We start from the raw sequence: 14,422 nt of genomic DNA on the forward strand, positions 1-14,422 counted from the left end.
GGTATAAAAGACACTCCTGAAGGATGACATCAGATTCATTCATTCATTCAATCGTATTTATTGAGCGCTTACTGTGTGCCGAGCACTGTACTAAGCGCTTGGGAAGTATAAGTTGGCAACATATAGAGACGGTCCCTATCCAACAGCGGGCTCACAGTCTAGAAGGGGGAGACTGGGTTCAGCGGAGAACAAAGTCGGTCAAACTAAGCCGCAGGGGCTTGGCCGTTCCACCGTGTGTTCCGGTGAGGTGTGCACAGTACCTTGAATGCTTGTTGTGGGCAGAGAACACGTGCTTCAGTTCTGTTATAGTCTCCTCTCCCAGGTGCTTAGTACAGTGCTCTGCACAGAGTAAGACCTCAATAAATACAACTGATCAGTTGATTGAAAGCTGTTCTTTTGGTTGGCCACACTGCAGTAACTCTAGCAGGGAGCGGTTTCAGTGGGCTCAGGGTCACCCCCGACAAGCTGAGGGGAAGTCTGAGGATGTCTGCAACCTCAGAGAGCACATGTCACCGTCCCTCGGCCGAGGGGGACTCTGCCACTTTGAGCCGGGGCTACTGTCTAACGGAGAAGTACTGCATGTAGCCCCTCCTCAAAAAAATGTCCACGGTTCTCATATAAAACCAAAACTACTGACCATCAGCATCACGACTCTCCAAGTGCACTCTCCCTTTTACCTACCTGTTCCCTTTACCCACTACGACCCTGCTTGGGCTCTTTACTCCCCCAAGAAAACCTCACCATTTCCCTTGCTTGCTATTCTCCCGCCTCTGACCCACTGCTCATTTCTTCCCTCCCATCTGGAATACTTTCTCCTTCCATTCTGAGTTCATCCAAGCGCTTAATACAGTGCTCTGCACAGAGTAAGCGCTCAATAAATACGACTGAATGAATCCAAGCCCATCACCCCACAAACCCTTTATCAAAGTCCTCTAAAAACAGTCACCTCCCCCAGGAGGTGACCTCCCCCTGATTAATCGGCCCAATCTTTCTGGGTATCTGGGGAAGTGAATATTTAGCAATCTATATCTCCTGCCTTCTCCATTAGATTCTAAAGTCCTTGGAGGTGGAGAAACCACCTTTTATTTCTTTTGTATATTCCAAACACAGAGTGGGCAGCCCTGCAAAAAAAAAAAGGCAGTCGATCGATAATACTTTTACTGTTTCTGACGGTCCAGGGCTCTACGGAAGCAAAGCTCTTTGGCCATCCCTCTGACAATAATAATAATTGTGGTATTTATTAAGTGCTTACTCTGTGCCAGGCACAGAGTGCTGGCGTGGATACAAGCAATTCGGATTGGACACAGTCCCCGTCCCTCATGGGGCTCCCAGTCTTAATCCCCATTTTACAGATGAAGTAACTGAGGTCCAGAGAAGTTAAGTGACTTGCCCAAGGTCACCCAGCAGACAAGTAGCAGAGCCAAGATTAGAACCTAGGTCCTTTTGACTCCCAGGCACAAGTTCGACACATGAGACCACACTGCTTGTCTGTATGCCAATTGGGCCTGTATGGAAAATTATTTTAATTGAAACTGGCTGGTTTTGCTACCATGAGTGTGGCACACTCTTAAAGGAGAAATGCTGAGGGCCTGAGAGATCAATTTGGGTAACACCTGTATTTACTTTGTCTCCACCTTCCCCAAGTGGCAAGGAATGTCCATGAGATTAACTTTTCGGTCTGGACACACAGGTCCCGACTTGCGCCCTCAGCAAATGAAGGACACCAGTGCAGGATACTAGCAGGGCATCAGAGCAACAAATCAGGGCAACAAATACGATTGGATGAATTTTGTTAATATGTTTTGTTCTGTTGTCTGTCTCCCCCATCTAGACTGTGAGCCCGCTGTCGGGTAGGGGCCGTCTCTATATGTTGCCAACTTGGACTTCCCAAGCGCTTTGTACAGTGCTCTGCACACAGTAAGCGCTCAATAAATACGATTGAACGAATGAATGAATGAATCAGAGACTACATTTCCCAGTTGCGTTTGCGACAGTGGTCCCCCGCACCAACCCCTACCTCGAAACTGGTTCTGTCATTCAATTATATTTATTGGGCGCTTACTGTGTGTCGTGCAGTCTACTAAGTGATTGGGAAAGTGCAATACAACGATGGTTCCTGAGACTTTGAAACAAGTTCAACCCAGTTTCAGAGCTGGGCATTTCCTCTCCTCAGGATCCCTTCCAAACTTTGGATTAAGGACTCTGAAATTTTGAGATTTGTGCGGGGGGAGTACGAGTTCTCCCTGACGTCTCACCCCGTGAGCCCAGCGTACGTACCTCGGTTAGCTCCCAGGTGATACTGATTGTCCAACACAGTCCATAACTTCGGATCAATAAGGCCTTCATGGCCCACCCCCAGAAATGCCCAAATGCAAATATGTCAAAATGGCTGAGGATCCTCTCCCAGGTGATGACATGGCAGTTCACAGCATAATCCTATTTATAAAGAAATAATTCATGAAAATGCAGAGAGACTATCTAGCTTCTTCATTGGCAAGTGCGAACAGAGAAAGACAGAGTTATCGCAGCAATATTTTCCTTTTAGCGTGAGATCAATTTCATGGCTGAAAGATGGATGAGCTTTAGGAGTAGTAAATGCCCATCACTCTACGCTCAGCCCCAGTGGTTTATATAAAATGAGAACCAGAGTAAAATCATAAAATTAAAAGATTGGCTTATCTGCTTATTTCGCAATTTGGTACATTTTTACATGGATTTAAAAAAGTTTTTAGAAGCAGTGACAATGTGGTTGTTTTTACTTTTTCAGCTTTTTGCTTTTTTATTTAAAAACGTACCTTGGTGAAACCCAGATTTGTAATTTTCACCCTATCCAAGGTGTCTCTGCCATTCTTCTTTCCCCTGTAGCAGCTGTAACTAAAATAAATGCCTAAGCACGCATTTAGACATTGCAAATCAAGTGGCCTTCGGAGGTAAGAGGCCCAGAGGAAAGTCTGATCAATTGTAAAGATCTGATGGTTTAAATGCAAGACTCCGTAACCAGCCCAAGGGACGATTTTTACCTACCATGATGTCGGCTTCTCTTGTGGCATAGCGAAGATTTGGATCCAGCCAATACATCACTGCTTTCACCTGCTCAAAGTTTAGGAAGAGCAGGAACACCAGAAACAGGAAATATAGCACACTGAGGCCTATGGAAGACAAAATACACTTATGAAACACACTCACTTGTGGCTTCTTTTTTTTTTTTTGGATCAGCGCTTACTTTAGGATACAGGACAGACTCTAGGTACAGACTGTAACACAATGGTTTGGTGAGAGCCTACTTTAAAATGAGAACATCACCTCTGAGGTAGGCGCCAAAGCTGAATTATGCTTCTCAGGCAGCACATTGTTAAACAATATTGGGAGCAACGTGGCCTAGAGGAAAGAGCACAAGCTTGAAAGTCAGAAGGCCGGTGTTCAAATACCAGCTCTGTAACTTTTAAATTGTGTGACCTTGGGCATGTCGCTTAACTTCTCTGTGCCTCAGCTTCCTCGTCTGTAAAATAGGGATGTATTTTTTTACTATAGTAATAATAATAATGATAGCATTTATTATGCGCTTACTATGTGCAAAGCACTGTTCTAAGAGCTGGGGAGGTTACAAGGTGATCAGGTTGTCCCCCGGGGGGCTCACAGTCTTCATCCCCTTTTTGCAGATGAGGGAACTCAGGCACAGAGAAGTGACTTGCCCGAAGTCACACAGCTGACAATTGGCGGAGCCGGGATTTGAACCCATGACCTCTGACTCCAAAGCCCGGGCTCTTTCCACTGAGCCACGCTGCTTCTCTAAAGTTCCAGGGGCTTTTTCCAATTTTTTTTTAATGGAATTTGTTAAGTGCTTACTATGCGTCAAACACTGTTCTAAGTGCTGGGCTAAGTACAAGTTAATTAGGCCAGACACAGTCCCTGTCTTGCATGGGGCTCACAGTCTAAGTAGGAGGGAGAACAGGCTTCACTATTTTACAGTTGTGGAAACTGAGGCATAGAAAAGTTAAGTGATCTGCCCAAGGTCCCACAGCAAGCAACTGGCAGAGCCGGGATTAGAACCCAAATCCTTCTAACTCCCAGGTCAGTGCTCTCTCCACTAGGGCCACACTGCACCTCATTTTCCATGGCTCTGACTGCTGTGATGATGATTATAATAATAATAATAATAATAATAATAATAATAATAATAATAATAATAATGGATTTGTTAAGCGCTTACTATGTGCAAAGCATTGTTCTAAGCACTGGGGAGGTTACAAGGTGATCAGGTTGTCCCACGGGGAGCTCACAGCCTTCATCCCCATTTTCCAGATGAGGGAACTGAGGCCCAGAGAAGTGAAGTGACTTGCCCAAAGTCACACAGCTGACAGTTGGCGGAGCCGGGATTTGAACCCATGACCTCTGACTCCAAAGCCCGTGCTGTTGCCAATGACCCACGTTGCTTCTCGAAGCGTCACGCTGCTTGATAAAGTCTCCAATAGCTGATGACAAATGCTAAGTTTTCATGTAACAAAGATTTTGTATGCTTTGCAGAGGTCCCACAGCTCCCCCTCGTCCCCCTCTCCATCCCCTCCATCTTACCTCCTTCCCTTCCCCACAGCACCTGTATATATGTTTGTACATATTTATTACTCTATTTATTTATTTTACTTGTACATATCTATTCTATTTATTTTATTTTGTTAGTATGTTTGGTTTCGTTCTCTGTCTCCCCCCTTTTAGACTATGAGCCCACTGTTGGGTAGGGACTGTCTCTATATGTTGCCAATTTGTACTTCCCAAGCGCTTAGTCCAGTGCTCTGCACATAGTAAGCGCTCAATAAATACGATTGATGATGATGATGATGAGAGGCCCTGTTATCTCCGATAACAGGAGGCCTGACGAAACGTCCTCATCATTTTTTAGACCTGTAATGACACTGGAACCATCTTCACGCTCAAGAACTGTGACGGCATTGTGGATGGGTCCTTCTAACATCTTTAGCGATGTGTGGAAGCTTTTGGTCTCATGATGATCGCCCTTGCTTTTTTTGTTTTGGCATCCGGCCAGCTGTTACTCGCGTTCTTTAATTTACCTGGCAAGCAGGTTTCTGAAATCCTCGCTTCAGAGTTAAAGGCACAGTAGAGCACATCTTCAAGGATGTGCAAAGTTGAAAACCACTGGGAGAGACAACGGTGGCAGCAAACGGGAATTTAGGGGCTATTTTGTTCATTCAGTGGTACTTATTGAGTGCTTATTGTGTGCAAAGCACTGTACTACATGTTTGGGAGAGTATATATCAACAATATATATCAATATATATGTTGATATATATATAAACAATATATCAACAGACACACTCTTGTCCTCAACGAGTCGATATCTTAAAGACGCAGGCAGCATGGTCTAGTAGTTAGAGCACAATCCTTGAAATCTAATCGCTGCTCTGACACCTGGCTGTGTGGGCTTGGGCAAGTTACTTCACTTCTCTGTGCCTTTACCTCATCTGTAAAGTGGGGATTATGAATGAGAGCCCCATTTGGGACACGGACTGGGTTCAACTTGTGTCTACGCCGGAGCTTAATACAGGCCTGGCACACAGAAAGCACTTAGCAAATACCACTAAATAATAATAATAATAATGGCATTTGTTAAGCGCTATGTGCAAAGCACTGTTCTAAGCGCTGGGGGGGATACAAGGTCATCAGGTTGTCCCACGCGGGGCTCACAGTCATCATCCCCATTTTACAGACGAGGTCACTGAGGCTCAGAGAAGTGAAGTGACTTGCCCAAGGCCACACAGCAGACATGTGGCGGAGCCGGGATTCGAACCCATGACCTCTGACTCCAAAGCCCGGGAAGACAACATTGGTATGAGGCAGAATTAAAGACAGGCTACGCAACAACTGCATATGCGGCAACACGGTAAGCATTTCTGTGCACATAGAGGGAGAGGGATTTTTTAAGGTATTTATTAAGTGCTTACTATATGTCAAACACTGTTTTAAGCGCTGGGGTAAGTACATGTTAATTAGGTCACACACGGTGCCTGTCCCGCATGGGACTCAGAGTCTAAATAGGGGGGGAGAACAAGTATCTAATTCCCATTTTACAGTTGAGGACACTGAGGCACAGAGACGCGAAATAACCTGCCCAAGATCACACAGCAGATGAGTGGCGGAGTCAGGATTAGAATGCAGGTCCTCTCATTCCCAGGCCTGTGCTCTTTGCACTAAGCCTCGCTGCTCCCCAGCATGGGAAGATTGTTGGCATATCATTGCTATTTATAGACACAGTCATGCACAGATAATAAAATTACCAATGAAGATAACCTTATCACCACATACAAAATAATTACATATACGAAAATGCTCACAACTTTGGAGGCCTGTAAAAAATTGTCTGTGATCATTCCCCAGGATTTTTGTACAAAACAACTTTCCTCTCCCAGTGTGGGTTTAGCTTTGTAATAGTCTGTACAAAAATATCAAATAATTTACCATCTACATATAATGCCAACTTTTTGCTACTCATACAAGGATCTTCCAAGAGCTGCAATACCAAAATAAATGGCGGTAGTTCTGTAGAATCAGAAGATGCGTGAGAATTTATTTAGACAGTGAAGTTACTTGTGAGCCTGTGGTGGGAAAGAAATTGGAAGCTGGCATAATAAATGTTTTGAGCTGACTGTATAATGCTCCAAGTTCTGTTGAAAAATGTAGGGCAAATTTGGGAAGGGCTTTGTCTTTGGTGGAAGCTTTCATAAATAAACACATTCCACTCTCAAAAATCACTAAGTCCCTTGCTAATAAAAAAATGGGGTTTCAACCATCACAAAAGGGGAACTTTCCGGTTTACTAATTCAGTAAATTCTGCCTCAATGTGCTTTCACTAAACATTTTGGTTTGGGCACTGTTGGAGAAATACAGAATGTTCTTCCCACAGTGCAGGTCTGGGGACAAAATGCAACATTATGTCGGAAGGAAAGGTCACTTGCACGAGTGTAAGCCGTCCATTTCCGAGTCTTTCAAGCTCTGTCAAGAATGAAACCCTTGCGTTATCAGAGAACTGAGCACTTATACAACAGTGAGGAGGCAGTGACCCAGAACAAAAGACAAATATTTTATGTGACCCACATTTACTTGCACCTAGCTAGTATAATAAAACGATAAAATTCCCTTGGAAGACTGCTTTAGGAGGTGGCAAATCACCTCTAAAAATGCCTCAGTTTATCGCCTAACCAATTTACTAGCCAGAAGAGACTCACTCGAGTAAATTTAAAGCATAAATTGATTTCTCTAAAGTAGGAATAACTGTTCTGCTGTGCAGAAAGCACAACTTTCTCACGCCTACCAACTTAGAATGCATCAAAATGTGCTCCCTCAACACTGAGACTCTTCGATAAGAACAGTCCAATCTTTCCGAAACAGGAGGCTACAGTTGCTTCTCTTAGACTGCACAGCTGCTTGAAAAAATTTACAATTCTGGCCCTCCGCCTCGCCCTTCCCCTTCCTCCTGAGGTAGCTAGAAAGTTGGTGCTTCCACAGGGGGTTTGGACATTGCAGTCTCTGAGGTGGGCGCTTTCAAGCCAATACAGCCTGTCATTCCTACCAACTAGCTCCAAAAGGAAAGACGGGACTGTGACGCCGTAAATGCCGGCACAAATTCAGGGTCGGATTCAGTCCATTGTATTTACTGAGCGCTTACTGTGTGCAGAGCACCGTACTGAGTGCTTAGGAGAGGGCAATACATGTAGACTGGGGACCGCTCAACTGCTTTGAAGCAGACACATGGCAGAGCCGGGATTAGAATCCATGTCCTCTAACTCCCTGGACCGTGCTCTTTCCACTAGGTCACGCCTCAGCACTAGGCTCTTTCTACAAATCTGTCAGATGGACAGATTCCCCAAAACTTGCCCCGATGATCTCTTTGAATTAACAGTTAAATGGTGAAAGGGGAAGCTCTCACTCTCTGAGGTTACAGGCAGGAAGCACAGATTAATTTGCTAATTATGCAAATGATTTGGTTCAGAAAAGAACGCACTGTCAACTCACCATGAGCTACCACCTCCAGCAGGTAAAATAGCGCAGAAATTGTACTAAAAAAATTAAGAAATTTTCCTAAGACATCTCAGGTGGGAGAGGGGAGAGAAACAGACAAGAAGCTCCAACCTATCTCTGCTTCCTTTTCACTGAGGTTGCTTTCCCGAGAAGTAGCGTGGCTCAGTGGAAAGAGCCCGGGCTTTGGAGTCAGAGGTCATGGGTTCAAATCCCGGCTCTGCCAATTGTCAGCTGGGTGACTGTGGGCAAGTCACTAAACTTCTCTGGGCCTCAGTTCCCTCATCAGTAAAATGGGGATGGAGACTGTGAGGCCCCCGTGGGACAACCTGATCACCCTGTAACCTCCCCAGCACTTAGAACAGTGCTTTGCACATAGTAAGCGCTTAACAAATGCCATCATTATTATCATTATTATTATTATTATTATTATTTTTGTTCCAATGACTCTTCATTCTCTTCACTTAAAAATACCCAGTCTGCATGTGACTGTGCCAGCCCTGGGCTGAAGCCCTCTCCCTGTTATTGTCCTTATCAGAGATGATGCCTAGACCTCCTTTCCTCTTCTCCTACTCCCTTCAGCATCACCCTTTGTTCATCCCCTTTCGCAGCCCCAAGGCACTTATGTGCATATATGTAACATTTATTTCTATCAACGTCTGCCTCCCCGCAGTCTAGACTGTAAACTCATTGTGGACAGGGAATGTGTGTTATATTGTATTCTCCCAAGCATGTCCAGCGCTCTGTACATGGTAAGCACTTAATAAATACGACTGACTAATCCATAATTGAGCTACAATTTTAGGCTAAAGAAGACAGTCTTTTTTCCACCTCCCTTCTTCATTCATTCATTCAATCGTATTTATCGAGTGCTTACTGTGTGCAGAGCACTGGACTAAGCGCTTGGGAAGTACAAATCGGCAACATATAGAGACGATCCCTACCCAACAACGGGCTTACAGTCTAAAAGGGGGAGACAGACGTTTCCTAGCCCTGATGCATGGAAGAGGTGATTTCTTTTCAATGCTGAATTACGGAGGATTGTATGCATGGGGGTAGAAGCCTCTGAATCTATGCTCATGAACGCATCTGGTAACCCAAGATTTCGGTACCTATGGAGCTTTGTTCTTTTGACCTCGCTCTGTTGGCATCACCAAAGGCAGCCTAATAGGAATTAGACATTTGCACTTCACAGTGTTCACATATTGCAGTGGAAATGGGCAATACATATTACTGTTCATATCCCCCACTAGACTGTAAGCTCGCTGTGGGCAGAGACCAACTCAACCAACTCTGCTGTACTGTACTCTCCCAGACACCTAGTAGAGTGCTCAATAAATGCCACAGATTGATATTATCTCTACTACACAGAGTATTCATCAGTTTTCTCTCTTGGCACTTTCTCTTGATATGCCATATCTGTAAAAGTACACAGTTCCTGGTCAAATGTGTGTGTATGCATTTCTTGTATATACAGTGTATATATAAAGACTACACAGAAAACATAATGAATGGAAAAAGTATAACACGTTTAGCTGAACAAGAAAAATCAATTTAAGCTTCATGAAAGACAACAAAAATTCCTCACTCACCAAAAACCATTCGCCATAAAGCCGGATGAGGCCGGGTAAACGGACCTGTGGGTAGAAACAGAAATTAAATGAGAGTGAGCTAATTACGACAGGGGGGACAATACAATCATATCAGTGCTCTACTGGGGTTGCTTCAAGCATAAATAATGACCATTTAAAACTGTTACACACATTAAGATAAGCAGCATGGCCTAATGGATAGAGAACGGGCCTGAGAGTCAGAAGGTCATGGGTTCTAATCCTAGCTCTGCCACTTGACTGTGGGACCTTGGGCAAGTCACTTCACTTCTCTATGCCCTGGTTCCCTCATCTGTAAAATGGGGTTTAAAACTGTGAGCCCTATGTGGGACAGAGACTGTGCCCAACCTGATTATCTTGTATCTATCCCGGTGTTTAGAACAGTGCCTGGCACAGAGTAAGTGGTTAACAAATATTATTATTATTATTATGATTATTATTATTATTATTAGAGAAGCAGCGTGGCTCAATGGAAAGAGCCCGGGCTTTGGAGTCAGAGGTCAGGGGTTCGAATCCCGGCTCCGCCAACTGTCAGCTGTGTGACTTTGGGCCAGTCACTTCACTTCTCTGGGCCTCAGTTCCCTCATCTGTAAAATGGGGATTAAGACTGTGAGCCCCCTGTGGGACAACTTTATCACCTTGTAACCTCCCCAGCGCTTAGAACAGTGCTTTGCACATAGTAAGCGCTTAATAAATGCCATCATTATTATTATTATTATTATTATTATGAATAGTAATCATAAGGAAAAGGAAATTAAATTCATTTTGGGTAGGGTATGTGTCTTCAAACTCTTATGCTGCACTCTCCCAAGTGCTTAGTACAGCGCTCCGCACACAGTAAGCGCTCAATAAATACCACTGATTGAATGACTGTACCACCAGATGAAAATCATCATCATCATCAATCGTATTTATTGAGCGCTTACTATGTGCACAGCACTGTACTAAGCGCTTGGGAAGTACAAATTGGCAACATATAGAGACAGTCCCTACCCAACAGTGGGCTCACAGTCTAAAAGATTCTTTGAAGGGCTTCACCAGCAGGACTTCATTTGTCCTCACACGCATTATGAGGTAAGTCATCATCAATGAAATTTACTAAGTGCTTACTGCGTGCAGAGCACTATACTAGGCGCTTGGGAGAGTACAATAAAACAGAGTTGGCAGACACGTTCCCTGCCCACAACAAGCTTACAGTCTAGAGGGTAAGTGAGAACTTTGAACATATTGGGAAAGAGCCATGCTCCAAGGTAGGCAATACCCTGCCTCGGATACATCGAATCCTTGGAGGAACAGTGTGATTGCTGCCTTCCTGGGCCTTCAATCAACTGCAAATGAGGGATTTAGTGAAATCCTTCTTGAACTTGCCAATATTTTCTGCCTGCACTACTTTGTTGTACTCTCCTAAGCGCTTGAAAGAGTGCAGTGCTCTGCGTAGAGTAAGCATTTGAGAAATACCATCGAGTGATTCCCATGACTATGAATTCATCGTGCTTACCAGCTACTGTGTGAAAAAGATTTTCCCTTGGGTTGTTTTGAATAATCCACCTTCAGGTTTCAAGTGAGATCTACCTTGAAGAGTCCCTTTAGACTGTGAGCCCACTGTTGGGTAGGGACTGTCTCTATATGTTGCCAATTTGTACTTCCCAAGCGCTTAGTACAGTGCTCTGCACACAGTAAGCGCTCAATAAATACGACTGATGATGATGATGAAGAGGGTCTCTTGGTGCTGGTGATGTTTTTCACCAAATCCCACAACTCTCTTCATCCTGTTCACCTTCTTCACGATCTTTAAACCTCAAATCATGGCCCTTCTCAGCCTTTGCTTTTCTAGGCTAAAGAGTCAAAATCTTTTAGTCTATCTTCATGCAAAAACTGCTCCACCCTGCTACTCTAACCACTGCTTCCTTCCTTGAAACATCATAGTTCTATTTAAATAAGAATAAACTATTTGGGGATCCATAATCGAAAAGTACTTCAACTGTTTCTTCACTACGACAGCTGTGCTTCTTAAAAACAGTATTTGACATTTCTATTATGTTATATATGTTATATATATATATATATGTTATATGAGAAGCAGCGTGGCTCAGTGGAAAGAGCACGGGCTTTGGAGTCAGAGGCAAGGGGTTCGAATCCCGCTCCACCACAAGTCTGCTGTGTGACCTTGGGCAAGTCACTTAACTTCTCTGAGCCTCAGTTCCCTCATCTGTAAAAATGGGGATTAAGACTGTGAGCCCCACGTGGGACAACTTGATCACACTGTATCCCCCCCAGCGCTTAGAACAGTGCTTTGCACATAGTAAGAGCTTAACAAATGCCATTCTTATTCTTATTCTTTTATGTTGTTGTTGTTGTTATACTGTACTCTCCCAAGCACTCAGTAAAGTGCCCTTGCACACACGAAGCACTCAATAAATACAACTGATTCATGGGAGAGAATATAGCCTCTTCTCAGAATAGTTAACTTCTCCAGCTTTGTGTTTCTGTTTTGTTTTGTTTAAGTGTTTAATATGTGTCAAGCACTTTTTCTAAGCTTGCGGGTTGACACGAGTTTATCAGATTGGACAGAGTCCCCGTCCCACATGGGGCTCCCAGTTTAAACTGGAGGGAGAAGGACTTAATCCTCATTTTACAACTGACACACCTGAGGTACAGAAGAGTTGCCCAGCACCACGATGCAAGTAACTGGCAGAGTCCTCTGCCACCCAGTCCTGTACTCTTTCCCGTAGACCACTCTGCTTCTCTCAACATACTCCTTTGTTACTTCCCTGCTGGCACAGTCTTACTCAAATTACCGCTGAAGCTCCTCAGGAAGTATTGGCTGAAGTACAATAGGGCAGATCATTAACTCTAATGGACCAGTTGGCCCGAGAACGCTGAAATACCCATCTCTGACTACAGTGGCTTCTCATTTCCTTCCAGCTAGCAACTTGGACCTGGAGTTAGGAAATAGGCTAAAGGAGACAAAGCAAACATCCATTCACATCATCATTTTTAACCACTCAAGCCCAGCTTCGTGGTATAGCGGATGCAGCTAAGGTCCTGGGCTCTAATCCCAGCTCCGCCACACGCCTGCTGTGTGACCTTGGGCAAGTCACTTCACATCTCTGCACCTCAGTACTCTCATTTGTAAAATGAGGATTGAGACCGTGAGCCCCATGTTGGACAGGGACTGTGTCCAACCCCATTCACCCCAGTGCTTAGTAAAAGGGCTTGGCACATCACAAGCACTTAATACCGCAATTATTATTATTGCTTTTGCTATTATTAGAAATCCTCCCCAGGAAGAGGAGGCAGCACCAGCAGGGCAAGGACACTGGAGTCTAGAAAACTAGACTATAATCTCGCTGTGGTCGGGGGATGTGTCTGTTCACTGTCATACTGTACTCTGCCAAGTGCTTAGTACAGTGTCCCACACACAGTAGGCGCTCAATAAATGACTGAATGAATCAATGAAGAGAAACTCTGTCAGCTGTCACCATTGCTACACCCACCCCATCCCAGTATTCCTGCTGCCCCTGGAGTCAGTAGCGGAGGCAACAGCAGCCACTGGAGTTTCTTTTGGATGACTATGATGATATACTACTTTGACTACTAGAGAAGCAGCGTGGCTCAGTGGAAAGAGCACGGGCTTTGGAGTCAGAGGTCATGGGTTCAGATCCCGGCTCCGCCAATTGTCAGCTGTGTGACTTTGGGCAAGTCACTTCACTTCTCTGTGCCTCAGTTCCCTCATCTGTAAAATGGGGATTACAACTGTGAGCCCCCCGTGGGACAACCTGATCACCTTGTAACCTCCCCAGCGCTTAGAACAGTGCTGTGCACATAGTAGGCGCTTAGTAAATGCCATCATTGTTATTATTATTATTATTTAGTCAGTACTTACTGGGTGCAGAGTACTATACTAGCTGTTTGAGAGAGAACAGAAATCTCCAACGGTCGCCCAACCACCTCGGCATCAAACAGAAGCTCCTTTCCTGAGGCCTTAAAGCCCTCCATCAACTCTCCCCCTCCTACCTCATCTCCCTAATCTGCTACAACCCAACCCGCACACTTCGCTCCTCTAACGCCAACCTTCTCTCTCTCTGCACCTCGATCTTGTCAACCTCGCTGCAGACCCTTGTCCACATCCTCCCCACTTCAGATCTGACCGACCACCACTCTCCAACCCTTCAAAGCCTCCCTAAAACCACATCTCTTCCAGGAGGCTGTTCACACGACGGCCCAACAGGGTTACAGAAGACACAGCTGTGGCTAAGGTGGTGACCTCTGAGAGCTCTAAAACCCGAGAAGACCTCTCACATCCAGTTCAATCGTATTTATTGAGCGCTTACAGTATGCAGAGCACTGTACTAAGCGCTTGGGAAGTACAAGTTGGCAACATATAGAGACGGTCCTACCCAACAGTGGGCTCACAGTCTAGAAGACTGTGGTTCAGTCCAATGGTTCAGTCTTTCCCTAAGCTGGAGCAGGGGCTGCTGAGAGCCCCAGTGACACAGGGACTCTAGACTGAAAGCTCTTTGTGGGCAGGAAATGTGTCTGTTATACTGTACTCCCCCAAGCACTTAGTACAGTGCTCTGCACACATTAAGTGCTCAACAAATACAACAGACTGACAGAGGGGAGGAGCAATGTCCCTCATGTAGGGGTAGGGCCCGGAGGTCGAGAGCAAGGGAAATGGAGGGCAGCTCATACAACTTCCACTGGTCGAGTTCTTCCTGGCCTGGAAAGAGGAGTCTTGGCCTGAGCAACACTTCAAGAGGTTAATCCAGAGAGCAGCTTGG

At 44.9% G+C, this 14,422-nt stretch overlaps 1 protein-coding gene across 1 annotated transcript in view; it reads right to left on the reverse strand.

Annotated features, from left to right (window-relative positions):
- Positions 1 to 14,422, reverse strand: part of PTDSS1 (phosphatidylserine synthase 1) — a 76,687-nt gene that overhangs the window by 33,218 nt on the left and 29,047 nt on the right. Inside the window, exons 3-5 of the mRNA XM_038745411.1 lie at positions 9,621 to 9,665; positions 3,025 to 3,149; positions 2,278 to 2,436 (exon numbers count right to left, since the gene is read on the reverse strand). Coding sequence (XP_038601339.1) covers positions 2,278 to 2,436; positions 3,025 to 3,149; positions 9,621 to 9,665 — 329 coding nt within the window. The remainder of the gene's footprint in view (positions 1 to 2,277; positions 2,437 to 3,024; positions 3,150 to 9,620; positions 9,666 to 14,422) is intronic.

This window comes from Tachyglossus aculeatus, chromosome 4 (assembly GCF_015852505.1).
Source record: "Tachyglossus aculeatus isolate mTacAcu1 chromosome 4, mTacAcu1.pri, whole genome shotgun sequence".
In the NCBI taxonomy this organism is placed as follows: Eukaryota; Metazoa; Chordata; class Mammalia; order Monotremata; family Tachyglossidae; genus Tachyglossus; species Tachyglossus aculeatus.